The sequence below is a fragment of the Balearica regulorum genome, chromosome 19, assembly GCF_011004875.1.
Source record: "Balearica regulorum gibbericeps isolate bBalReg1 chromosome 19, bBalReg1.pri, whole genome shotgun sequence".
Classification (NCBI taxonomy): domain Eukaryota; kingdom Metazoa; phylum Chordata; class Aves; order Gruiformes; family Gruidae; genus Balearica; species Balearica regulorum.
Window position 1 is genome coordinate 8,507,957 of NC_046202.1, and position 26,839 is coordinate 8,534,795.

Below are 26,839 nucleotides of genomic sequence, written 5' to 3' on the forward strand. Positions count from 1 at the left end.
ATTTGTAATCTGACAGCGACTATTTCTGATGACGCTAAATAAAATTTTAATGTTGTTTTCTTTAGACTATCAAAATACTAACAACACTTGGCAATTTTATAGTGTTTTTCAGAAAAACACCATGCGTCTTTGGCTCACAAAAATAGTAGCTGCTTTGGAAAGACACACTCAAATACTGTGCAAACATCAGCGAAGCCTTTAATACCTTAGAGAGGTGTGCGAGTTAGTCTGTCTACTTGGATTAAGTGGTTAATGGTTACAATAAAGGCATTAACTGTCAGAGCCAAAAGAGTCAGAGGTTCCTGGTTTCTGGGCTACCAAAAGGCTTTGAGTATTTGAAAGTAGTGGCAGATGCAAGCTACAAAGCCAGAGGAAGATCTGTTTTGAGTCCAAAGTTCAGTGCACTCAGATTTCAAGTTTTAGTCTGTCTATTAAGTATGGCCATAACCAGCAGAGTGCAAGTTAAGTTTTGATAAACTCTGAAGCAGTGTCCTTCTCCTTCCCTGGTATCAGAAGAGGTACTAGATGCTCCAAGAGCAGTGCCAGGAGAACCTGCTGCATGTAGGGGGTGGAGAAGAATGATGGGAATAGAGGGAGAGAAGGAAAAAAGGAAATAAGCTGGCCAACTAACACGTCCACAGCTGGTACCAAAGGGAACAGGGCTACATAATAAAAAACAAGGCTCACAGAGTTTGCAGCTCCCACATTTGGATCCGGTTCCCACTCTAGGTGTGAGACAGCCCACCTGGGGCACAAAACCTTGTCCCCCCAGACATTCATCCAAAGATTCCCCTTCCTCTCTTCTTTTTTTACCATTCTGGAGAGATGTCCAAATTAGTTTTTCTTACAAAAATGAAATCTATCCATCTCTAATCCATGGTGAAACTGACAGAGATTTTTTGAAAGGCTTTGTGTGTATGTGTGTGCCTGTATTTTTATTTAAGTCATCAATAAAGATCTGATTTAATTTGAGTATTGAACAAGGAATTAAGGTAAGGTTTTAATCTGGATCAATTTGCTTACCCAGAGGACACACGCTGCAGACTTTTCTATGAATAGAGGGGCTCCTTTAATGGATCTCACCTGACAGTGGATGCAGTACTTGGCAAGCTCAGGCAGATGATCAGGAGCCCATTTAAGAGAGCAAGAGCATTTGTTCACAGCATTGGAAACAGCTTCTCCCCCCTACCAAAACCCCCCAACACGCCTGAAACTTTACTGCAGCAAATTCTTTCCAGCACACAGGGAAGAACAGCAGAAACACTGTTTTGCAAGCACAGCACACTGTGCTGCTGAGTGTGGGTCAAAACATTTCCTCGCTTGTATAAATCAGCCTCAATCCTTCAGTTCAACCTTTATAACTCAATCCTGTGAACTTCTGCAGACCAAGAGCAATCATTTGCTGCTAGCATCCTCAATCACACTGCTGCAGTAGAGCTTTAAAGAAACTGGCACTTACTTCCCTGAAGGTGGAAAGCACTAAAGGAAAGACTAGGAGAAGCAGCACTGAGTAATGTGTCAGGCAAATGCTCATACTGGTGACAAATGGTGTTACCAGCATAAAAGAGACAAGTGCAAAAGGGAGAGGAAAGAGGAAGGGATTCGGGGAAAAAGGAGGAAGGAAATGAATAGGCCAGATCTTCAGCTGGCATAAATCAGCTCTGCTGCAGTGGCATTGCTTTTAGAGAGCTGCAGCCCATGGCGAGTATTTATCCTCCAACAAAACAAAAGAAAAAGCCATGAGGGGAAGAAAAAAAAGGCAGAGGGTGAGTATTGTACTGCTGGAGACCAAGTCAGATGTGCAGAGAGCTGGATTTTCTTCCTGGCCCTGTCATTAACCTGCAACACACCATCTGTTCCCTTTCCTTCCCCCAGGTTTTCTCTGTACAGGAGCAGGTATTCTCTGTTTGTATGGAGCTCAGCAAAACGAAGCCCGAAACATCACCAGCAGCTCTCGTGCCCCTGGCAGGCAATACCAGTAAGGTAACAACAGCGTTTTCTCCCATCACTCAGCACATATCCTGCTCGCTCCAGCCATGTGTCCTCCAGTGAACTGTCTCTCCATCGGGCAGCGCTTTCCGTCCTTTGTGTGCTGGGGGAACTGAATGTCTCAAAGACGATAAAGCTGGCATTGCACCTCTAACCAGAGCAGCCCATGATCAGATAAAACCCAAATTAAAAACCCAGCCTCTCTGTATCGGTGAGGCTCCGAATCACTGAGGACTCCTGACCACAGGACCCTTCTGTTTTTTGGAACACATATACTGGGCACCGCAATATTTTGTGCTTTGAAAGAGAAAATAGCAGGAACCATTGACTTACCCTGTGGTATTAGCTGCTCCTCTGCACCTCTGTGTCCTTTAGGCTCTAGTTAAGAGGGTCAGGGTGAAAAAAAAAAAAATAAAAGGAAACAGATATGAAAAATTAGGTCTCTTGCTGCCAACTGGCTCAGCCAGAGTATATATATTTTCTTAATACTCAGTAAAATGTATCCTGTTGATTAACAAGCTGATCAGAAAGGCCAGCAGTGCAGCTGTCTCAACAGCTCTGATTGCTTTTAAATGATTGTCTATTCTCAGGCCTGTCACTCACAGAAGAAATAACTACCCTAATAAACAGTAGCATGTTTTCCTGGACTTCAGCCTGGAGAGGTGTCAGCCAACCCAGAGCTATAAGGTCATCCAGAAACATTCCCACCATTCACAGCATCTAGTCTGTATCAACCATCTTTCTGTTAGGCACCAATGTTCTGCCGTTAGTCCATCCGGTTGAGAAGCTTGGTGGCACACAAGCTAGGATTTGGATTTGGATTTGCTTTGGCTGAAAAACTAGAAGCAGGGCAAAGTAGGCAATATTTCACAAAAACTTCTGGGGAAGGGGATGGGAGGGACAGAAGCTTAGCTCTCCACAACCCCAAACCACACAGGACACTCAGGTTTGACTTCCACCTACGCTAATATCATGCTTGTTGAAAGATCTCCCGAGGTCTGCAATCTCTGTAAGAGACCCTGGGGACAGCTTTGAGCAATAAGTCACAGTACAGTGTTGAAATCATGCAAAACGGGCAGTCCCCCACCATCCTAAACCAACTGCGTGAAATTCCCTACATTTCACCAAAATCCACAGTGCGGTTTTTTTGGCTGGCTTTGAATTGTAGATAGAAACCGGTGTGTGCAGGGAAGGAAGCCAAATGTGGACCCAGATCCATGAAACATCCCCACAGCTCCTTAGCAAAGCAAGCGTTTGAAGCCCACAGAGCTTGCGTAGGGGCTTGAGCATGCAAACACATGTCAATAAGCGACTTAACCAATTACTTCTAATTGCTGAAAGACACTGTCCTGACCTGAAACGGTCCAGTGCACGCCTGATTCCCAGTTACTACTCTAGAGTTGTTATTCCACACTAGGTTAAAGAAATCAAAGCTAGAAAAATAAACGGTAAATGGGAGGAAGGACTACACCTGGCAGCACGCAGGCAGGCTGTAACACACAGCCTGGAAGTCTGGCTGACAAGACAGACTCACGTAAAACTCAGACAACATCATCTGTGTTTTGGAGGTGACCACTAGGCACCTCCTGGATTTACTGCAGGGGTGGAGGGTGCTGGACCAGTCAGCCTGATGCAAGCACTACAGGAGATCCATTCTGGTTTGCATCACTGCCTGGGTGAGCGGCATTTGCTGCTCTTGCTGAACGAGAGATTATTGCATATGGAGCCTCCAAGAGAGGAGGCCTTTGAGCGGAAGGGACAGAGTCATCAGCACTTTTGCTGGATTGACTTTAGTACAATGAAGTGCAGGTGCAGAGATACTGTGACAGCAAAAATAAATGACATGGAGAAGGCAGAATGAGCATATAATAGACACTGGGGGAAACTGCTTTAATTCAGTTCCTGGCAGCCATCACTGTGGTTCTGAAAATACTTTGCAGAACATATTGTTAGTGAACCTCCCTCCATGTTGTGGCATCCTGTCAAATTATAAACATGGACGACATCTGGTCTATGTTGATTGCTCCAAGTCTGCTACAGTCATGAAGGGCTGCCATAATAAACTGCTCAGATAAAAAAAAAAAAAAACAAAAAGGCAAAAAAGAAGAAAAAAGCAAAAAAAGTAAAGTAGGCTCTATAGAGGATAAGGAACTAAAGAACTGCTCTGGGAGCAAGCAAAACAACTGACAGACAGGGCTTTGGAAGCAGAGAATGGGGATCTTGAAATGAGAATGCCAAGGTCAAGGAAATTCAATGCGTGGGGATCTGTCTAGCCAAGTGGGCTCAGAGGAAGATTTTCTTATAAGTGTATTTTTTTTTCATGCCACAAGAGGGATCATAAAACAGCCCATTGTGTTTATGGTAAATTTAAAAAATATAATGCAGACTGCAACTGATGTTGCTATTCATGGGAAAGTTTTTCCTCCTAATAAAACCAAAAATTACCCCTACACCCCAGTCCTCTGCCTCCCTGCACTGCTCCCAGATGGGGAAACACTGCATTTGGTGCTCGGTAAGTGACTATAAATTGTCCTCCTGTGATCCCAATGGCTCTCTGGAGTTTCTTCAGGAATGTTTCGATCTATCTAGGCCTCAAAATCCACAGTCTTTGGACTTAAAACATGTACACTGAAACACACAGGCAGGCATAGTGGCCCTGCTTTGGTTAAAAGAAATCTAATTTTCCCACAACCAGAATTCAGCTCTCAGAAGATGCTTGTGCCAACAGAAATCAAGGGTAGAACGGGCCATTAAGGCTGGCAAAATGGAGGTTAATATGTTAGTTTCTGAGCTTAGCTGCTTTCTTCCAGGAACATGCCTGCTCTGTGCTGGCTTAACTCAAGGAGAGGCAGAGACATGGAGAGAAAAGCCCAAAGTCCCTCTCTTTGCAAAGGGGTGACCCTCATCCCTGCCCGGGCAGTGGGAAGGGGCCCTGAGGAAATTGTGCCCAGCTTGCTGCAGGTAAAAGGATGCTTTGTGGTGGGATCAGAGAAGATTAAATTCCTTCTTCATCCATTGAGTCCGCATGCATGTTGGTGTGCAACCATCTCTGCATTCACAGCTCAACAGAGAGAGAGGGACAAGAGGCAACATGAGACCTTTAGACTGAACAGCCCCTGGTGTGCAGGAATCCTGTCTCTAGAGCTAAATAATGCCAATTCTGACTCTAAAAGAGAGGCTGAAAGCTCTCAAAACACCTCTCCGCAGGGTGGCTTTCCTGCTGAGCACAATCCCATCTTGCAGCGAGCATCTGCAAAAACCAAAGCTATGGTGTCCCTGCTGAGGGTGTAAAGCAAAGCGCAGACACGGAGCCACCCGTGCCAGCAAGGCTGCTTGCCCTGCACTCATCACGCAGCACCATGCAACCGCTACCGTCAACGGCTCCCTGCTGGGTCAAACACACAGCAGCTAATGTGCCCACAAAAAAAGAGAGGAATTGTCCATCTGAAAATCTTAACCCTCTTCTTTACAGAGAGAGGGAAGGAGCTGCCAGTGTTTCCCTCCAACCCCCCTCCCCTGCAGTCTCCAATACTACGGCAGACCGACACAGCCTCCTTTTTAGTTACCCTATGGGAATCGTGTATGCAGAATGGGTGATTTGGTGAAGAGCAGGTTAAGCTTACCGACAGATCCCACTGTTTTTCTCAGGACAGTCCCAGGATTCAGCAGAGGAAAGGCATCTGGTAACAAATCGTCATACCACGTGGCTGTTGTCCCAGTGATTGGCAGGTTGTTTTCCAACGGTGGGCTTCGCTCTGCAGCCTCAAGCAGAAGGATCTAGACGGGGGACACGGGGAAGGCAAACAAGGTCAGTGGGTTAGTTTCATACACGGTCTCAATCCTGAAGAGGTCTTGAAACTCCTCTCCTTGTCGGCAGGAGCTGGGAATAACTGCATCACAGACTGCAGGGTTTTGGTGTTAAAGCTCTTGGTTTTCTGGAAAGCAGCAGTAATTAGCGTAGGAAGCTGCTGGGTTAAGTTGCAAGAGGGTCCTGCATACGCCCTCCTTGGAGAGGGCTTCCCTGCTTCCAGAGAGACTTAGCCTCACACGGGCTTGTCTCCTTAGTGAGAAACATGAAACTAGGGACCAGAGCTGCTGTTAGGGGACACCGCGTTTCACTGCTAGGTGATGTGTTTAAATCCAGAGTCATAAGGTCAGAAATTACTAAGAGCTGGTACAAGGTGAACGGCTGTACCCTGGATGCCCAGGGTAGCAAACTGAGGTGCCTCAGGACACAGACTGGTTGTAACTCAAAGAACAAATGCTGACCAAATTAAAGATGATGGAGAATATGAACCTTTTAAAGAGTTGAAGTAGTTTAATTTTGGAGTGAATAAAAAAAGGCAGGCAATTTCCTTAAAGAGCTCTACTTAGAAGTAACAGGATATTATTAAAACTCAGAACTGTTTCTATACCTTGTAAACACACTACCTTCAAACAAATCCACATCCCAATGTGCGTCCCTGAGCTTTTTGGGCCACTTACAACCTAAGCTCCTTGGCAAAGCGACCCCATTTTCCCCGTATGATTTAGACTGCTGTTCATCAAGCTGTGCTGCCCTAGCCACTGGTGGCCCGTACGAAACTGGAAGTTAGTCTTTAACATGCCTGCAAAAACCTCAATGCCCACAAGAAGTAGAGAGATGGAGGACCCAGGTGGACTCTGCCCACTGACAAACCCCAGTAAAGTGGAGCCCAAGGGAAAACTCTTGCACTGAATAATCAACATTTTTAATTAAAGTTGTCATAAAAAAAAAACCCCATATATTTCTATTTTAATCTAAATGCTTCATCCCCTTGCCTTCCCAGCCACAAAGCAAGGGTGGCATAACAAAGTAGTCTAAAGATTTCTTTTGTAAAAGCCTAACCCCTCGAGAGCGCTGACCTGGAGAGCCAAGCCCATGTGCTCTGCTGCCAAATGGATTTCACCCCAGTTGCCAGACAGATGGTAAACAGAGGCCAAGGGCAGCACCCGCTCTCCTGGAGGGACAGCCAAAGGGTCGGCAGCCCCTGCACCAGCCATGTGTGGGACGCAGCAGCAACCCTGGCGCTCACCTGCACTGCATCAGTCCCTGGCAAAGCTGCCTGCCCAGGGTGGACGCAGGATGGAGGCAGGAGCAGGGCTGCCGTTTCCAGAACCAGAGTTTTGATCCAAGCATCCAGCACCTCCAGCAGAGTCTGCTCTCTAAGCACAAAGCTACATGGGAAAATCATTCAAGGAGTGCAATGCTGCGGGTTGTTACAGCACTGTCTCTTCCTGTTTGGAAACCACCTAAGCAAATACTGATTTAGGGATAAGGGAAATAAAAGAGAATACGGCTCAAACTTTCCACTAAATCCCTAGAAGTTTCAGCTTTTACATGCTGTGTTGTCTTTACATAATGAAGTCACACTGCAATTATAAATGAGAGTGACTTGGCTCCGTTTGTTTAGCTTGCAATTATTACAAGGTTTATCACTTATTTATTACAAGGCATGGTGAGAGCCAGTATTGCAGCAGTGCCAGAAATGATGAACTTCCTGCAGAATGCACTGGCCTGACAGGGGTGAATCAGAAACTAATTAAACTGGGAGCTAGGTTAAGTGCACGGGAACTGAACCTCAGCTGTTGCAAACAAGCAAAATTCTTCCTTTATTGCAAGGATCTTTATTCACGGATCCAGAGTCTTGCTTTCTGAGTAACACGGCAAAAAGGAACCAGGTCACAATTCTTTTATTCAACAGACTTCTCTGATGCCAGGTAAGGAAGGAATCTGGTCAGTCTGTCTCATGCGCTTCTGTGCTTCTACCCAATAATTTATTTGTCAGACTTGCAAGGAAATATGCTACCAGTTCAACAAACACTTAAGCATGTGCCTTACCAAAATCATGCTTCCCAGTGACACGGGACTCAAGCCTGCATTGAAGACCTTTTCTGAATCACTTTATACTATCATATTATTCTCTCACTTCCCCACCAAAACACCTGGATGTTGCCAAAGTGACCTCAGAGGCAAAACTAATCCTGGAGGTGGCAAATTAGAGGGGCTACAGCCAGGGCAGTGTTAGGATGCTCCGCTGTAAGGAAGGGACCGACAAGGGCTGTCCTGGGCAGTATTTTGCTGCAGCCCAGCTGTGGGAAGAGGTGATATTAAATCAATAGCAGCAACGGTCAGAGACCAGCAAACTGCAGGGGTCCGGGGCCCTCCCGGGCAGTGCGAGCAGCACTAGCGCAGCTCTGCTCAAGGTTGCATCTGGAGTGGAACAGCTCCAAATCATTTTTATGGGTGATAATAAAAATGTGTTACCACATAATCAACACAAAACAGTGGCAATGGTATCCTTTTCATTAAAACAACATGTTTTAAATGAGCGCTCCGCTGATAAACGCTGTAAAATATTTAAAGGCATGCACAGAATAATCCAGTATGCTCTTTTATAAATTGACTATATATACTTAGCAATCATTAAGGCTCAAACCACAGCAAAAAGTTTATTTTCCCTGGGCACAAAATGATAGAAGTCAGGAAGTCTCCAGACTTGAAATTGCTGAGAAATTCTAGTTTTTATGATTAGGACTGAAGAAGTGCCCAAAAGAAATAAAGTAGAAAGAAGAGAGCTCTCACATCCATGAGATCCACAGAGCCAAACTAAAGAAGGGAAAGCAGGAGGGATAGTCACATTCAAAATCTCAAACTATACACAGTTCTTTCAACAAGGAGTGTCCTCTCATAAGCTAGCACAGCACATAGCACGAACGGGGTCCTTACGCATTACTGCAATAGCACTGGAGCCATTCATCTATTTTCTGTCACGTTCTGTTTTTCTTAAGGCTGCCATTGCCGTAGTCAAGGGACTTGAAGAGAATTCCCACTTTCATTAAACAAAAAAAGTTTCTAGCCCTCTGAGTAAACTGCTGGAAAATGATACCACAGAGGCTCACAGCCAGAAAGCAAATTAGCAAAATGTGCAATGCATTAAAGTCTCAATATTAAGGTCTTGGTATTTTCTAGTCAATAAGGTTGAGGTAGAGAGAGGGATAACACCAAGTGAAGAAGAACGTGTGGGTTTCATTGGAAATCCTCATTGCAAGCAGTGCCCACCCCTGTTGCTATTACCACTTCCAATGTAAAAGTTGTACCTCCATGAAGCATGGAGGCAGCAAATATTCTAGTGCTACCATATAAATGAAATATGTCTCGATGCCATGGGTAATGCTAGTCACCCAACCAACCAGAGGAGGTACAGAGAACTAGCTGAAGGACAGCGCTTGTGGTTGCTGCCTGCGGTGTCAGCAGGGCAGATCCCTGCAGAAGACAAAAAGATCTTTCCTGCCTGGTTTGCGCTGCATTGCACAAGGTGAAGGACGGCCTCAACTCAGCAAAACACTCAGGCTTTTGTCTTTTTGCACATATGGAAGCAAAAATTCAAATCTGAGCCTAAATGGACGCGCTGAACCGAAGCCTCTGGCAACAGAGGTCCCACCGGCATGAGGGCTTGTCTCTGGTTTCCAGACCCCACCTCTCAGATGCAGATGAACTGGGTCAGAAAGCTGGAAACAACTGAAATGGGGCCACATCTCCTGCCAACACCGCAGCAGGAGACGGGCTTGACGTAGGAGATGGCGTGTGAAGGCGAGGGGAATGCAGGAGGGATGAGGCACTGCACTGGCTAAGGAGCTTGCAGGCCAACGCCAGCGGCAGAGATTATTGCCTGCAAAACTCACCCCAGAGTCTTCCGAGTCCCATAGAGCTGCCGGGCTCACCTCTGTACAGGATCTGGCGCTCGCTTTTCTCCTGTGGCTCAAAGCCTGGCTCTTCACTGTGGGGCCGCTCATGCGTAGGGCCCTCAGCAGGGACATTTAGTGTTATGTGCCTGAAGCTCAGTCCCAGCTTACTCAACCCACCTCCCCCTTTTCTATTTGCCAGCATAAACTTTCTAAACTTCAGACACATACCACATTTCTTGCGTCAGATCAAAAGCTCAGGCCAGGGACAATGGAAACGGGAGGAAGGTTTTCATCTTCTTGAGATGTTCAGTGTCAGAGGACTTTTTTTGGCTTGTAGTGGCTTTTGAGAACTCTACTTTGGTTGTTCCCACACATCAAAAGAAGATTTCACAAACACAGCCTCCTCCCATCATCTGTCCTCTGCTCGCATTCCTGATGTCTTGTAACTAGTAGGTGCTAGAAACAAGGAAAGAACAGTCGGGCTTCCAAAGATTTTAAAATTGATACAACAGGGCTCAGAATGTTTTTTCTTTGGATAAAAATCCATGGAAATACAGGGGGAATCATTTGACATAATCCAGATGGATATTATTAATTAATAAATGGGGGATATTTGGTCTCTTGAAGCATTGGCGGAATTAACTCCCTTCTATCCCTCTCTAAAGAGGAGGGAAAGAAACTGCATGAATCCAGCTCATCAGCTAAAAATTCCAGTGTAAAATAAGATTCCCTTGATCTTGTAAAGACACAAGCTGATTAATAATGGTAATTGCATAACTTGTTGGACATATCTATCTTTATAGTAAATTATTTGGCAAAATATAAGAGTTTTTTAATCATTCATCAAGACAGAGCTAAACAGGGAGTTTTACAAAATCTGATGGAGAATGGTATCTCTCTTGTAGCAACATGAAACCTGTGAATGCAAGGCTCCAACGCAGATGCAATTGCTTGGTTTCAAAAGCCAAAAGACATTCAGTAAGTGTCCGCTACAATTTGATGAACCAGGTGCCCAGAGACAGCATGGGTGACTTCATCCTTATTGCATCCTAGATGCTTTGGCCAAAGGGGACAAGATAATTAGTGCATGGAGGAGTTTTCGTTATATTGATAAATTATGCGGGGAGCAATAGCTGATGTCACTGTAGTGACCCAGTGCAGACCAAAAGGTATGGTATATGTCATCAGCTATTGCATGGAAGACAGAAATGTGGACCAAAGGCTTCCGCCAATCCACAGGTAGCTCAGTTCATGCTCTTTCTGCAAAGGTATTTGGTTTTTTGTACAGTTTTACAGGATTTCAAAAAAAAAAAAAAAAAAAAAAAAAAGGATGCAAAAAGTGACTGTTTTGTTAGCAGGTATCTTCTGGAGAGGAATCAGAGCAGACAAGACACAAAAGCACAGGCTAGCCTACTAGTTTAGATGAAATGCAGGCATTGTTCAGCAGATCATCAGACCATCGAGGCTTTGCTTGAGAGCGCAAGAAGTGAGGGAAGGTTGGGCAGTGGTCCTGCTGGGTCACTGCACTTTGAGGCACCTGGGGAGCTTCTCTGATATTGCCACACATTGGAGCTTTACCTCTGCTGCTGTGAGCCCATGCAGCCTGCCACCACTGGTACCCTGAAGTGTTAGAGCCAGGGGAAGAAGCCAGATGTGGAAAGGATCCAGCAGTCCTTTAATGGTGTGCTAAGAGCTCATTGCAAAGTGAAGTACACAAAGGAGCTCAGAGTGAAATCAGATTCCCCATCATTACTTTAAAACACCTGATAAAAATACATTGGAGCTATAACCTTCCACCCTCAAAATCACATCATTCTTCTCTGCCCGATTTATTGCTTGTCACCTGCTGGGGATGTAGCAGTGCTATGCACGTGGAGCCAGGCCAGCCTGAGATGAACTCAGCCTGACAAAGTAACATCTGTTCTCAGCAATGGCTTTGAGATCAGCTCTCTGCTTCTCACCAGGTGAGGAGCCCTCAACTCTGGCTGAGAGATTCACATCAGCTCAAATAGGCTGAGATGCCTTGTGTGCTCTCCTCCTCCACTGGACTCCAAATGAAAAGCAGCAAGAAGAGAGCGGCACAACTGGAAAAGATAAGGGGCTTGGTCCTTTCCTGGCTCACCTCGGTGCAAGCTGAAAAAAGGACCCAAAGTCATTTTTCTCTTACGATCATACTTTCCTTATGAAGCTCCACTAGAATTTCTGATTGAGAATCAAGTGGAAGTTTGCATGTTTGGGCACGGGATTACCAAAGGATCTGAACACTTACATCCCTTCAGCTCCTCACATACCTTCCCTTGCTGAAACCTATTTTTTGTCCACGAAAGTATTTCTCTTAAACATCAAAGCTTGTAAACAATGTTCCCAGATATTAAACACACCTAAATAATTTCCTAATGCAGACATAGGATTTGCTTAGCAAATTAAGTTGTATGTCATAGGCAAAGAGACTTTTTCAAAGTTATTTTATGAAAATATTAAATCTATTTGACTAAAAATGCCAAACTTGTAACTAAAAGACTTTGCAGGAGGGGATGGTGGAGGAGGAGGTCTTTAAAGCCGTTTTGTGGTTCTGGCAAACGATTTACAGCATTTGCCAAACACATGGAACAGTCTTAGGGGACAGATTGCTCCTTCAATCCAACAGTGATAAGGAATAAGATCCAACAATTACTAGACTTGAGAACGAAAGGATTTTAACTGTCATTCTGAAAGACAGAAGCATGCTCAAGTGAGAGAAAGGCCACTACCCAAACTGCCTCAAGTGTCCTAATCATAATCGTGATTATTGCTGATTAGAAAAAGGCCAATGAGATAGAGGCAAAGTTCAGGTATGAACATTGACACAAAATTTGGCTTGCCCGCCCAGTTTTGGTTCATGGTTCCCCCTTGTAAATTTCAATTAGGAAGCTGAATTTTATTCTTAGGGATATTGGTTACATTAACTGACCTACAGAAACTCAGCATTAAATTAAAAATTTTACAGGAATTGATTTAAATTTGTTATTGCTACTAGAAACCAGCCACTTATACAGCTGCCTGTGAAATAGCCCAAATACTCCTTAAATTCAATGCATTACTGGAGCTGGAGGAGCAGATTCTGCACAGAGTCGTTAGGAGACCTTAGCAATTACACAAGCCACCTTTCCTGTTCAGCACAGAAAGAAAGTAACTAACTGCTAGTGGCAATCACATACACAACATGGAAAAATCCATGAAAGTCCTTGAAATATCAAGCAACCACTGATGCCCACTCTATAGGACCCCCAGCAGCCTCACAGCCAAGCAACTAGGGTTTTCCTTCCCCATCGCTCAACTGCGTCACAGTACCATGAAATATTTTCTATTTTCTAAATATTTCTCCACTACAGCAGGAAATTGTTTTATTGTCTATCAGAGAAAGAAAAAACAAACCCCATAAAACATCCCAGACAGCTGCCAGTATTTCATGTAGCTGCTTGGAAGAAGGGGGAGATATAGAAACATTTCATACAATGATTACATTAAAACTCCAGGTAATGGTGCTTCATAATCAAAAGACACAGTGTAGTGAAGGTGCTGTGGGGTAATCTGTTCTAAATAAATGGGGTGATTTCATATAAATAGCAATATATTGATCAAATTCTGTGCACAGTACAAAGATTTTCTTTAAAACCTTGCAGAATCTTCTGTGTGGGGAATCACATTACAAGGACTGCTTTCATGCAAAAAATATGCATGTCATTTATCAATCACACAATGAATCAATCAGACACTAGATATGTAATGTTATCTCCCTGCATTAAAGCTGAAAGTGAAATGCCACGAACTTCTCAAAAGCAGTGTCAGGAGATAAGACTGGGTTATATCAACTCAGATCAAATGCTGCACTCAAGCTCCAACCAAAAGCTGGGATTAATATCACACTGCCCGTAGCTCTGTGGCGGTGTTTATTAAAAGAAACCAGGCGAACAAAATAAGCAGAAATTTTTATGCAGCTGCCTGCTTTCCTGCCAGCACTGCCTGCCGTGGGCAGCAGTGCTGCTCTCCTGACCTGCAGCGCTCCTGAGCTTCGGTGGAGTTTGTCTGGGCTTAGTCCTGTGACACAGGAGGGCAGCATCAGGCTCAGGAAATTCAGCAAGGAAGGGCTGTACGCTCTCCCCACTACGAAGCTGTGCTGGCCTAAGGAGAAACCTTTCATATGAAATAAAAGCGGGGTTCATTCTGCCCTCCCAGCAATGAGGCTCCCCACAGGGTTCAGGGGGTGCTGTAGTGATGTCAGGTGAGATGTCATGGGAGAGAAGTAAGGTTTGGTGTGTTGCGGCTTGGGGAGGGGGTAGTTTTCTTCCGGTGGGCACATTTTCTTGTCCTTGACCCCAGGCTCAACACCATCCTCCCTAACATAGATTCCCACAGCCTGTAGATTTCAAGCTCAACACCATCGATCAAGCTTTCAAATCTCTGGCACCCAAATGGGTCTGGTATCAAGCAAATGGAGCAGGCCAACTCCATGATGACAGGGTAACTGGAAACAGGGGAGACCAGGATGGAACCTGATTCCATCTCCCTTCACCTCCTTTCCTGCAGTAACATCTCCTACAGCCACAAGGACAACCTAGGGTAGCATTAAGGAAAGCATAAGACATGTGAAGAGTTTGTTCTGCTGCACAGTTCAGCCATGTCTCAGAGTCTCTCTCCTCCCCAAGGGCTATATAAGCACCAGTCTCTAATGAGTCATTTTTCATTCCAGTTGCTCTGTGTTTATTCTCACTTCTCGCTTTCTGATCCAACTCTCATATTACAAAAATCAGAGGGTTACTTTTATTACCTCATTTGGACACTGATCTTACAAGTTGGATGAACCAACTCATCCCTGTAACAAGAAAGATGAGGCCATTTCTGGTTATATCCCCAATTTTTAGGGGGACAGCTATAAAAGGCTGCAGAAGAGGAATGGGAAAAGAAGAAACCACAGTCTTGTAGCCTCTTCTTCCATGACTGAGTTTAAGTTTCTTTAAGTTGCCCTTCACAGCCACTGGAGGACAAACGTGCATTTTACATATCCTCACACATAACCAAGAAAGGCTGTTGGCTCCTTGTCCCCATTGCAGAGGCGTGAGGAAGAGATTGTTTTTCACTTGTCCTTAACCTACTCTATTAAAGCAAAACCTCTCACCCAGCACTGATCTGCCCAGGTCCACGGTGCATTCAGAGGTAGCTTTTCCACACATCTGCTCTCACCCTTGGACCTTGCAGTATTTATAACAAGTCTACAGAATAACAAGTCTACACAGGCTCCACGTGCCTCAATGCCCTTACAGCAGGTGCCAATGGCCTGATCTGCTTGAAGGTGGCTGGCTGATCTTACCCATTACCATTCCCTGAGCTCACCATGGTCATGCTGGGCTGAAATTCAAAAGAGCGAAAGCAGCAAAGCTCCTCAACTTCAGCTGTCTCCAGAAGGAGCAGGACTGTGGCAGGAAAATCCATCTCTGCTCGTAGGAAGGATGAACTTCCACATCTGCCTTTGCAGAACAAGACAGCAAAAATCAGTCTCCGACACCGGTAAGGGATGTGTGTGCCCATCCTATCACTCATGTCTTCCTCTGAACAGCTTCAGGCTGTTGTTGTGGTGAAATGAGACATTACAAGAAGACAGTTTGGAGACCTAAGAGACAACTTCACATCTAGATCATCCAGCAAAATAGGGATCTTTCTCCAAAATCCAGAGCAGGAATACAGACAGTACTAAACTAATTCAAGCACCTTTTTAATGGTGCTAGTTATTATTGATTAACAACAACTGAGGTCATTACATTGCTACATAGATCAAACTGAACTTAAATTAACCTTGAGAAAAGAGTGAATCAGCATATTTCTCTTGTGAACAGCACCAGCATTCATGTGATGTTGCTTCACTCACCATTTAATTGCTACAGGCGATTTCAGGCAATTGCCACAGCTTTTCAAACAAAGTGGAAGCCAAAAGATTGATAATGACATTGCTGGGCTGTGCTGCAGAAGGCACCCTTGCAGAGACACGGTCTTTAGTACTTCACAATAGAAAGAAATAACTAATTTCCCTATGTAAAAGTAAACCCTCTGATGAGCTTTGCTTCCAACCTGGGTCTCTGTGGGAACATAGTAAAGTCAGACGGAAACCCATCACAGCAACAACACAAATTGCCTCAGCGCAGCACTAAAACAGAGTCATGATGCACTACGCCCAAGATCGAGAGCTGACAAGAATCAAGTTACCCAAAGCCCCGCTCTCAACAAGGCAGAGAGGAGTTGGTATGGTCTTGACTATGGCTGGGACCGAGGCAGCACCAAAATCCTTCAAGTGTCATCTCTAGGGTCTGGCTGGCTACATCTTGGCATTGAACTTTGCAGGCACCCGCCTCACTGTTCCTCATGTTAGGAGGTCTGCAAGACTATGAAGTCTTCAGCCATCAACACTGTGTTTGTTGATGATGACTCAGTGCTCCCTCCTAAAGGCAGAGCAGATTGCAGCCATATGGCTGCCCACATAGGAAGCATTTCCTAAGGGCAGCATGTCAGGACAGCCAGGAGACAAATGCCAGTTGCTGCACAAGTGTCCTAGGTTAGAGTAGGAGACAATGTGCTCCTGCCTTCACTAGAGCTCCCATGCAGAAGGGAAGCAAGGCAGCACTTCCCAAATACTGTGGGCATCTGGCAGTTGGAGCCAACACTAGAGAGCAGATTGTGTTCAGGTGATGGGAATGTCACCTGATTTAAACCAGCTTCGTATCTGTGAGACAAACCCACTGACCTGGATGCCATTTCACTCTGGGCTAAGACTTCTCAAAGGGACTGGGGTAGGTAGGACCTCCTTCCTCCTCCATGAAGTCCTGCCAGGGCCCCAGCTGAGGTTGCCATTAGCCTCTTATGCTTTGTTACCCAACACAAGTGCTGAGCAGCACACGCCAGCAGAGCACGGGCGCTCTGGTGTCAGGACAGTCTTTGGTTATCATTTTCCAGTGAGCCAAATATAGAAAGTCCTGGAAAGCAAAGGACGGTACAGCTGGCTACAGGCTGAGCACAGGAGGGCTGATTTACATCTCTCATGGTCCAATGTCTTACTTGGACTCGGGACTGCACACGCAGAGGTCAATCACCAGCCCCTCTCCCCTCTCCAAACGCCTCCAGCTCCTTACTGCCAAAGAACACCCACCTGCCAGGTCCCGCTGCTCAGAAAAACAATCCAGCTTGTCTTTGTCCTTTGCACTACAACAGTTGTTTTCACTTGAACAATTCTGCTCCCCAGAATTTCATTCCCCTCACCCCTTCATTTTCCTGTAGTGAAATACAACTGTGAAAGCTTTGAGGAAGTTCCAGACAACATTGCTCACTCCATTTCAGCACAGACAATTCCCAAATTGCTATAATATCATGCACTGGCCTCAAAACCACCACACATCCACCACCCCCCTCTACAAAGGTTTCTTCCCAAATTCTTTTATGTCATTGACAACCATCAGTTAATGAATAATAACAGCAGCACAATGCCTTAAAGGCACCAAAGCGCTATATCTAACAGCAGGATTGGGCTGTCTCAGGAGGGACCACAGATCAAAGGGGGAACGGCTGACTCAGCTGCTTTGTTGCAAGACTGGAACAATTTATCTGAATCTCTATAGACAGAAACTAAAACAATTTGCAAAAAAACCCCTGCAACATGAAGTTTTCCCCTTAATATTTCTCTCCAGTAAACTATGCGTGAAAGCCTCACATCTTTCAGAAAAGGGATAAAAAAGCAGGACTGGATAGCACTTGAAGAGTAGGCTAATAAACAACTGTTCTTAAAAAAATCTATGTAGCGTTACTCCTCTGTTTTGCACTCTATGTTAGTAAGGTTTCTACAAGGCATTTTTAGCGAGAGAAACCAGAATCAGAGTCTGCTTCTTTCCTGAGCGAGGGGAATCACTGCTTTACATCCCCACATTATCAGCCAGCTGAAGGCAAGAGATTTTTCATACAGCTCTGTCTGCCCTCTCTTTCTGAAGCAAAACCTGAGCCAACGTGTTCCAGTCGAAAGCAATAAGCTATTAATTATTTATTAGCAGCTGCACACTTGTGACAGCAGCGAGCACAGCCTGGATGCACCACTACACGGCGGCCAGCGAGCCCATCACGAGAGCCGGCCAGCCAGAGACAAGGTGGACCCAGTGTGAGGGCAAGCTCCTAACGGGCAAACACAGTGATAAGCGTGGAGGCAACACACAGCGCATTATTTCTCAGGTCTGAGCGTTATTTCAGAGGAGCTGAGCTGAGCAGCTGGAGGGAAGAAGGGAGGCAGAGATGCAGCTGCATGGGAAGTGGAAGAAGCTGGGCTAGAGGCAAGCAATGCCCATGTGACCCCTGTTTCTGGAGAACCACCACGACAGCGTGTTCCTCGCTGGGGATGGAAGGACAGACACCTGATCTCTCCAGGGCTGCCAACTCAACATCTTTTTCAGCAGCAACTCTTGGAAATTTTTGCCAAACAGAATAATAAAGGCAGGTCCTTACCTTGGCCTCAAGCGTGTTTAGCCTCTCGGTCATATCAGTTAGTCTTGTGCAGTTCATGCATTCTAGAAAGAACAAAACAAAATGATGTAAAATTTGTGTGTACTTTGCATTTTAATCTAGGGCTTTCAGTCTGCAGACCCTGATCCCTTTTTGATCCGAGGTGCACAGGAAAGTGATTCAAGATCAGTAATGAAAGGAAAATAAATATTCAAATCCACTGCACAGGTAAACAGTCACAGCCCATTCCATGAACCTTGTTTGGGGATGTTTAGTGGGGCAGAGTATGAAACCAAGTTCCCAACAGATAGAAGCTAGATGAAGAAAAAAATTAGTTTTAAGACTTTTCATGAGGCGAACCAACATGACCCGTTGTCACCAGCAGAGGCACGTGTTCTGCCACTGGTGCAAGCTGATGTGGCACATGCTCCCACCTCAGCAGACATCACCACTACTCCATTTAGCTCTGTGCTGTACCCTCTCCTATACTGCGTCCTGGTCAAATATCGGGGAAAGCAATGAATGTACCAAATGCCCGTCTCTGTGGAGTCCTGCTCCATCCCTGGGCTCCCAGGGCCTGCTACCATTCCCACAACAAATCGTCTGCCTCTGTGACAGCAACAAAATCCAAGACAGACCCCAGGGCTGATGCAGACTGGAGCTGCAGCACAAAGTAGATTCCATCTCACTTTGCTGCATAGAAGCAACAGATAGGCAGCAGCCACCAAAGGGGTCTTGACAGGATGCCTTAGCAAGAACAAATGTTAACAAAATAGGCTCTGAGTGCAGTTTAAAATGATTACTTGATAGAAAGGACATCACTTATCTAAACAGAAGGCCTGCTGCTTTGCCTCTGTTTTCATTTCAACAATTCTAAAGTGAGTGAAGGAGGATAAAGCCCTGAGCAGAGACTTAATCAACAAGGCACTTTCCCAGCGCTTTGCAGCAGTGTGGAACTGCCCATTCCCAGCTCTCAGAGAAGCTTTCCAGGCTGGACCACTCACCTATCACGACTTCTGAAGTACAGCAGTTTTTAAAAAAGAAAAATGACTTGCAGCATGAAGTATTTCAGAGAACAGACCATCCATATTCCGGTCATGAATTACTGCCATCTCATGTCCCACAGAGGAGAAATACATCTCTGTGAGTGTTTCTGGGTTCCTTAAGGGCCAGAGCCAGTTTTCACGGACTGCCCACAGAATAAGTATTGAATCCTGGTATTTCCATAGGGCTGGGGAGGTTGACCTGTAATTCTTGAGCCCCTTAATAGTCCATTCAGGTGCAGCTCAGGCTGAGGTTGGACCAATGCAGGGGATGTTGAGTAAACCCAGTGCCTATCTGTTGGGATGAATGGGTAAACATGGGGTTTGGCCTGAATAAACATCACTCCGATACCTGGAACTCAGTTGTCCCCACTAACAAGCTTTGTCCCCTTTGGCACAAGGAGTCCCAAGGAATCTCTCCAATCTTCATCCACAAACACTTTCCAGTTTTATGAAACACATGGCATGCACCGATGGCTGTCAGCTATGCAAAGACTTTAGCACATGGCTTGGAGGGCCAGGAAGCTTGGCTGTTTCACATTAGTGATTTACCCTCTTAAGAAGTTTGCTTGAGTGCTAATGGCAACCAATCACCCATTGCATAAACCTTCTAAAGAAATTCTCTCACTGAAACTCTCTGAGGAGCTGCGTGGCTTCCGAAAGGCGCCAGACATAGATCTTCCACCTCACGATACCCAATGTTTTGCAAAGCACCTGATGGTTCAGGAACACTTAGATTGAGGGATTTCCTCACAGGTCAATACTGACATAGACTTTCTTTTACCCAACAGGAAATAACATTTGTTTATTTTTATTCTCTGCAATAGATCTTGGGCAATATTTTTTGGCTTGAAATGGCCCAAGAATATGCAAGTGCCATAAGTGCATTGTCCTACAGGGAAGGAAATGGGTGAGGCTTGTTTGGTCTGGATCTGCTTGTGGTGTGTAAAACAGGGAATTATGTTCTGCATATAACCAGCTTCATGCTTTTGATCTTGCTCATCCCCATAGAAAGATAAGACTGAATAAATCCAGTGTTTCCAAGAGCCAACAGGCGTACCAGATGTGTTACAGAGCAAATAAAATATGGAGTCCTATTCTGCCTTCTGCTGGCTTGCACATATTAATAACTCCCAAAGGTTTAGAGAGACTGACTTGAACTGTCTGAAAACCATATCTGTGCATAATTTGAGATGGATTGATCATTTAAGCTCTCCTTGGAGAGCTCAGCTCATAAAAAAGGGCTTGTAGCACCCCTCTGCACAGGGATGAATCAAACAGCTCCCAGGGGAGGATACTCTGATTGTCTCTGCCAGACAGTGTACGAACAGCACCAGTCCAGCAGCCCTCTCTGCTCTTGAAGAGTGTCTCTAAGAGCCCTCCCGGTGCATTTGCAGCACACAAGGTTAGATGTAAATGAACAAAATGACATAAGGGGAAGGAAGCAGCAGTGCCACTGCATGGTGAGATTTGTACTAATATCATGTTCATGTCAGTGATGTCTGCTGAAACATATGCAAAACACAGCCCAGGTCAGAAACAGAACTACTTCAGCTCAAATTGGACTTGAACTCTGATCCTTTCCTTTGAGAAATGCCTGGAAACCCAGATCCACACCCAAGGTACTTAGACAGGACCCAAAAGACATTTAACTAATCCAGAAAGCACATGTCCTAATGCAAAAGATCTTCTTACTAAGGAAATCCATCCTGCCAACAAATCCTTGTGACATTTATTTAGCTAACCAACAGACGGACGATGCTTTCAAACACAGAGATGCATGCTCAGTACTGCGGTTACAGAAATGACATTCAAAGCTCGCTCACCACACAGCAGGGACCAGGCTGCTTCAAGGTCTGGGGTTGTTATCTGTCCTTGCAGAAAGCCTGAGAATGGTGGTGACAAATCAAGCTAATAAATATCTTCCCTGACTACTATGCACTGAAATATTTAGTGTGTAATTCTGATGGCTGGTGGTTCCAAGGCCTGGGACTGTGAAGTTGAATTTTCTGATCAGGGTGAAAGCCATCTGCTTTATTAAAACGAATTTCAGAATCTCACATCATTATTTCACATGCAATGAATATAACATTGGGGCAAATACACATACTCTCTGACCTGGAACTCCAGAGCAGACGCTTTCCATATCTGCAGAAATCCATCACGTGCTGCTACACAGAACCACAGTTTATTTCCCTCATAGTCCTAGTTGGCAGATTTGTATTTTTCCAGCTAAACTCTGAGAAGGAGTTGCGATTTCACTCTATGAAGCCCAACCTCAAAACACATGGTAGAATTTGTTTTAGAAGTGTTCCAGCAGGGAGGATAAATAATTGAGATAATGAACATGAGACTGTACCAGCATATTGTGTGACACCCAGTCTGTCTCCATAATGTCTCTCTGTTACTGTCCTAGCACACCTCTCCCTTCCCACCCTCCCATTCCCCCTCTCCAGCCACGTGGGTAAAGAAATGCAACTGGGGGGGAAAGAAAAGTCTAACGTATCAAAGATGCGGTAGACTCGGCTTGCTAGAAAAGTCGTGTTCCCTGTGCCAGCAGTGACCCGCTTAACCCTGATCCAATGGTTGCTGCATTTGACCAATCTTTGATTAAAGGCTGAGCCAGCACCTCCAGCACTGCAGCTTTGCAAACGGGCACTAGGCTGTAAGCCTGCGGCTTCCACTCCAGACAAGCGACTTATAGCGGTGAATGAATGACCTGGCATTCCTGCTTCGCAGGGCTTGAGCAGCGTTTGCATAATTTCATGATTAAATAGTTGTACAATGCAGCTCCTCAAGGCTGAAAGCCCCACAAGTCTTCAAACTCCTCACTAGAAACAAAAAAGGCGTGATAACAGCTTTATACCAATGGGGCTCTAATGATTTCAGCACAATTATCACAGTGGCACTGAGGGGAGCAGAAAAAACAAGGCCAACTTTCACCACAGGGCTGCAGGTCAGAGTTTTGTGCAAAATGGCAAAGAAACCTCTTGGCATCTCTGCCCTATTTCTCAGCTCTGACAGCTCATGCTCATTTGTATACCCAGAGTCTCTGCAGAATATTAAAAGGGCTTTTGGTTTCCCTACAGCCAGATGCTCAGTAGATATAAATTGCACAGCTCAACTGAAGTCAAGGGATCAAGGCTCTGTCTCTCTTTTTCTTGATGGATTACTCCAAAATTCATATTTCAGAGGGGAGGTGGAGGCGGTGGTTTATAGCATATGAAAGGGGAGAGAATTCTGGAATCACAAAGCCTTTGTTTAAACAAATAAAATCTTTGCAGCCGGTTTTTTCAAGACCATATTTTGCCATTACAAGAAACTTCAACCTTGCAATGCAATGGGGCGTAGCACGCAGTCAAGTTTCAGACATAAGAATCGCATTTGCAGCTTGTGCTTCAACCTGCTCAGGACTCTAAACAATGCACTTTCCTCCTCTGAGTCTTACTTTCCTTTCTTCCATTTTTAGTGTAATGTTTCTTCTGTAAAGGACCCGAGGTCAGAGGATGAAAAATGACTAAATGTTACATACACACAGAGAAATAAATGAGTATATTTGATTTCTGTGATAAAACCTGCCTGCAAGCTCTTCTCTTTCCATCTAATAAAGTCCACCACTTCCATTGCACTTTTCAGAAACAGACATGCACAAAGAGCACAAACTCGGTTATCCTCAAGGTAGGGGGGGCAAACCAGAGCTGTGTCAAGGCCGTGCCAACAGCCCACGCCTGCAGCACTGGGAACACAACAGCAGCTCCACGAAACACAACGCAACAGCTTTACCTCTGCACCAGCAGCTGTGCAGTCAGGACTACCCAGAGCAGATCTCCATGCACCATGCTGTTACGGTTCGGGGTGCACTGTCTTACAAATCAGTAATATACAACTTGAGTAGGTCCAGATTGAAGAAAATTTTGTCTTTCAAAGGAAGCGGGAGACTGGCTTTTCTCAGTAGAGACCTTTCTCCAGGACAAGTTCAGAGCAGTCTCTGAACAAATCTGGAAGAGCGTGAGGGAAGTCAGCTAAATTAGTACAGGCAACCATGTTTCTTTGCAAGGAGAAAAGGATGAAGGTCAAAACTCCTGAGGGAAGTAGGAAGCACAGCTAACTTCTACTGTCAACTCGGTGAGCACCTGAAATGTTATGCACCAGAGATGTTGTATTTGGATGCTCACGAGATAAACCACCAGACCACTAACCCCTCCATCCACTTGTTACCACACACATACGCACAGTTTAGCCAGCAAACAAAACAAACAAAAAACCTCAAAATAACCACCAACACACACACCCCCCCAACAGGGACATTTTTAGACTCCAGCACAGAAGAAATTTCAAGTCAAACTCCACAGTAGAAATTTGAACACAGATCTCCTGTGCCTACCTAGGTGGCCCTCAGCAGGGGACAGCTAGCCTGGGCTTGCATCTCCACCCCTCTTTAATTTGTCTGATTTGACCCTTCCAGCCTTTTTACATGGATACTGAGTTTCCCTAAGTAGTTTATGTTCTGGCCCTTTGCAAAAGCTTTCGCCAGTGCTTGTGAAGGATAGCAGACTCAAGCCATAAATCACAGCCAACCTGGGATCTGTTTTTTCAACACGTTTCATCTAATGAGAGTCAGATGTTGGCTAGATAGACTTTATTAATTGTACTTGTTTAGAATCAGTCACGTCTGTAGCTCTGTAACGAGGTTTGAGCATGTGAAAGGCAAAGGGCTGACAGCAACTGTGGAGAGGAGGAAGGCTTGTGTCGCCCGGTAGCCTCTGGTCTGAAGAGCAAACAGGAATCAAAGGTCTGGAGAGCTGCAGGAGGTAAAGGCTCCTACCAGCACATCGTACGCCCTGGCCGCGGCTCAGGACCCAGTATGCTGGAGCAAGAGCTGTTTCTCTGTAAGGGGAAGCTCTCTGGGTTTTGTTTAGTGTGGGATCATTAAGACTCAGCTGCAAGAGCCTCTCAGTTGGCTACCACAATATTTACTTGTTGCGTGCATTGCAAATGTTCACCTTTTGGCAAAGACAGTGGTGAGGGAGGAGCCCCAGATAGCCAGAGTCTCTCACAGCAGCGATGCTGGGACAGACAGTCCAAGGCACCCGACTGAAAAAAGAAGAGCTCATTAGGTCCCTCCTCTCCCCAACACATCAGCACCTTCAGCTGCAGGGGAAATCTGTTTTCTTGCTGAATGGCAAACATCGCATGCTCTGACCTAAGCGTGCTCAGACTGGATGCACACAGAACACACCACCACCTTACAGCATCCCTTCTGTTTCGGCAGCACAGAGACGGCTGAACGAGGCTGGGTCTTGCCCACCAGCAAACGTGGAAGGAAGGAGAGAGCACATCATTCTTTTTGCCCCCTTTCCAAATCCAGTAACTATGGAAAACCATAGGCTACTCGCTTTCAACACATATTTCCTCTAATCCCAAGTTCAAAACCAGCACTGACAAAGCCCCACACCATTTCCACTCAGCGTGACCAGGAGCTTAATTAAAGTATCTCACAGATAAGGAACTAGAGGCTCAGAGAAATTTAAAGATGGTCTCATTGACCAAAGATGGTTTGTTCTCTCCCACAGTTTTCACATCAGGATTTTACAGGATGGAAAGTTTTATTTTCACCTGTAAATAGGGAGTTATTAGGCTGCCTATCAATATGAAACAGAACACCTATAGAATCTTTTTGCCTTTATACCATCATTACAGATAATTCACCATCTCCCAATCACTGCCAAAATTTCTCCATTTCTAATCTCTTTCTCTTGTATCTCCATTATAATAATCCTTACCCTTAACTTTACTGGCTATCTTTAAAAAGCAGCTCAAATTTAGTTTCTTATAAGAACTGCTATATGATCTTTTTCTGCTTGTAAAACATTCATCCTTCATTTTCATGTCTACTTTCTTCTACCTTCTTAAACAGAAAAAGGCTTTTTTTCCCTGAATAAGCAAGAAATAGTTTTTCATTATCATGATACTCTGTGATTTTGAAGTGTCTGTAAAAAAAAAAAAAACCAAAACCCTGAGCAAAACTGAGCGAAAAGAAAGTTTACCACAAAATGCACTTTCAGAGTACCAACTACTTTTTGAGAACACACATAAAATTTGGTACATAGTTTCAAGTGAAAAAAAAAATGGGTGCAATTTTTAAAATTTTTGCAATATTTTATCTAGATTTTTTAAAAATTATTTTCATAGTTTCTTAATGACACGTTTCATTCAAGTTTTGAAATAGCATTTATTTCAAAACTCACCTAAATTAAAAATGAAATGAACTAATTAAATAGTCTTAAGTGAAACTAAATGGTTCACTTCAGGTCAAATGAAATAATTTGGGTTGACCCAAAACCATATTTTAGTCATTACGTTGTGTCAAAAACCTAAAAATTTCCATTTCAGTTTCTCCCAAATCATTTTTCTTTCCAATTTTTTGGTTTGGCAAATGGACCCAAAAAACCTCCATTATTCACCCAGGTCTATTCTTAAACAGCTCACATCACTCACATTGTTTTATTTAAAATTTCACACATGCACACTCCCACACCACTAATTTTATATATAATTGCTCTCAGCCTGGGGATTTGTGCCTTTTCACAGTGCCAGAGATCTATTTTGCTGGTTAGGGCTGTGCTCTGTTAGCATATGGAATTAGATCATGATCATTTATTCACAGGCAACCACAAGCTGCAAGATCCGTGTTTAATCCATCTTCATCTGTCATAGTAAGGTTTAGCAGGGAATGGTTGGATTTTGATGCGACACGTTTTGCTAGAAATGTATTATCTATTATTTTTAGAAACACCAAGAACATTTTACTAATGTAGCCCAGCCTAGTTGCCTGAAGACTGAAATGACCCTGATGATAAAGTTTTTACCTACCCAGCATGAGTTTGTTTAAGCCTTGCTGTCTACGGAGCTGCTGAACATGGTGCTCGTGCTCCCAAGCAATGCTGATGGTACCGTGGGTGCTCAGTACTTCTGATGTCGTACAACACAACCCTCCTGTGAGCCCTTTACTCCCCTGCTTCGCTACTGTATGGCTGTAAAGCACACCAAAGCAAATAAAAAGCCAGAAAATAAAGACACATAGGTAGTATGAACAAGATGTATATACAAACCTCTCACAGCAAGATAGGGCTATATAGGAGCTAGATTAAGAGGCCCCAGACTAAAAGGAGGGAGCCCACATGCCTTCCTGCCAAGAAAGACGAGGGCACAGAGCCCACAGGGGCTGGAGCTCCTTCCTGGGGGAAACCATTCTCCTCCTATAGAGGAGAGGAGGTCCAGTCCTTACTGTGCCAAATTCCAGTGTCTGATACCCACCATCATTGAACTAGACTCATATCTCTGTCACTCCCTGATCTATGACATGGAGTGATACTTGATGGGACCTGGCTAACTCTTTCAACCCCAGTCCAAGCATGCATGGGAATCCCACCACGCTTGAAAGTTCATCTCAAATTGAGATGGTCTCGCATCCTTTGCAGAAAAGACTGCTTTTCCCTGCTGGGAGAAGCAATCAGAGGAAAAATGCAGTCAAAATATGGCATAATGTAACATGAAATAAGGAAGCAGACAGGACAAAAGGAAACATTTGA

The 26,839-nt window shown here is 44.7% G+C and overlaps 1 protein-coding gene across 10 annotated transcripts in view; it reads right to left on the minus strand.

The window, feature by feature from the left end:
- The window catches only part of COL26A1 (collagen type XXVI alpha 1 chain), a 197,182-nt gene that overhangs the window by 26,245 nt on the left and 144,098 nt on the right, over window positions 1-26,839 (minus strand). For all 10 annotated transcript variants that reach the window (XM_075771407.1, XM_075771405.1, XM_075771406.1 and 7 more), the window contains 3 exons: window positions 18,208-18,269; window positions 5,613-5,766; window positions 2,323-2,367 (listed from right to left, as the gene is read on the minus strand). In XM_075771407.1, the coding sequence (XP_075627522.1) occupies window positions 2,323-2,367; window positions 5,613-5,766; window positions 18,208-18,269 (261 nt within the window). The remainder of the gene's footprint in view (window positions 1-2,322; window positions 2,368-5,612; window positions 5,767-18,207; window positions 18,270-26,839) is intronic.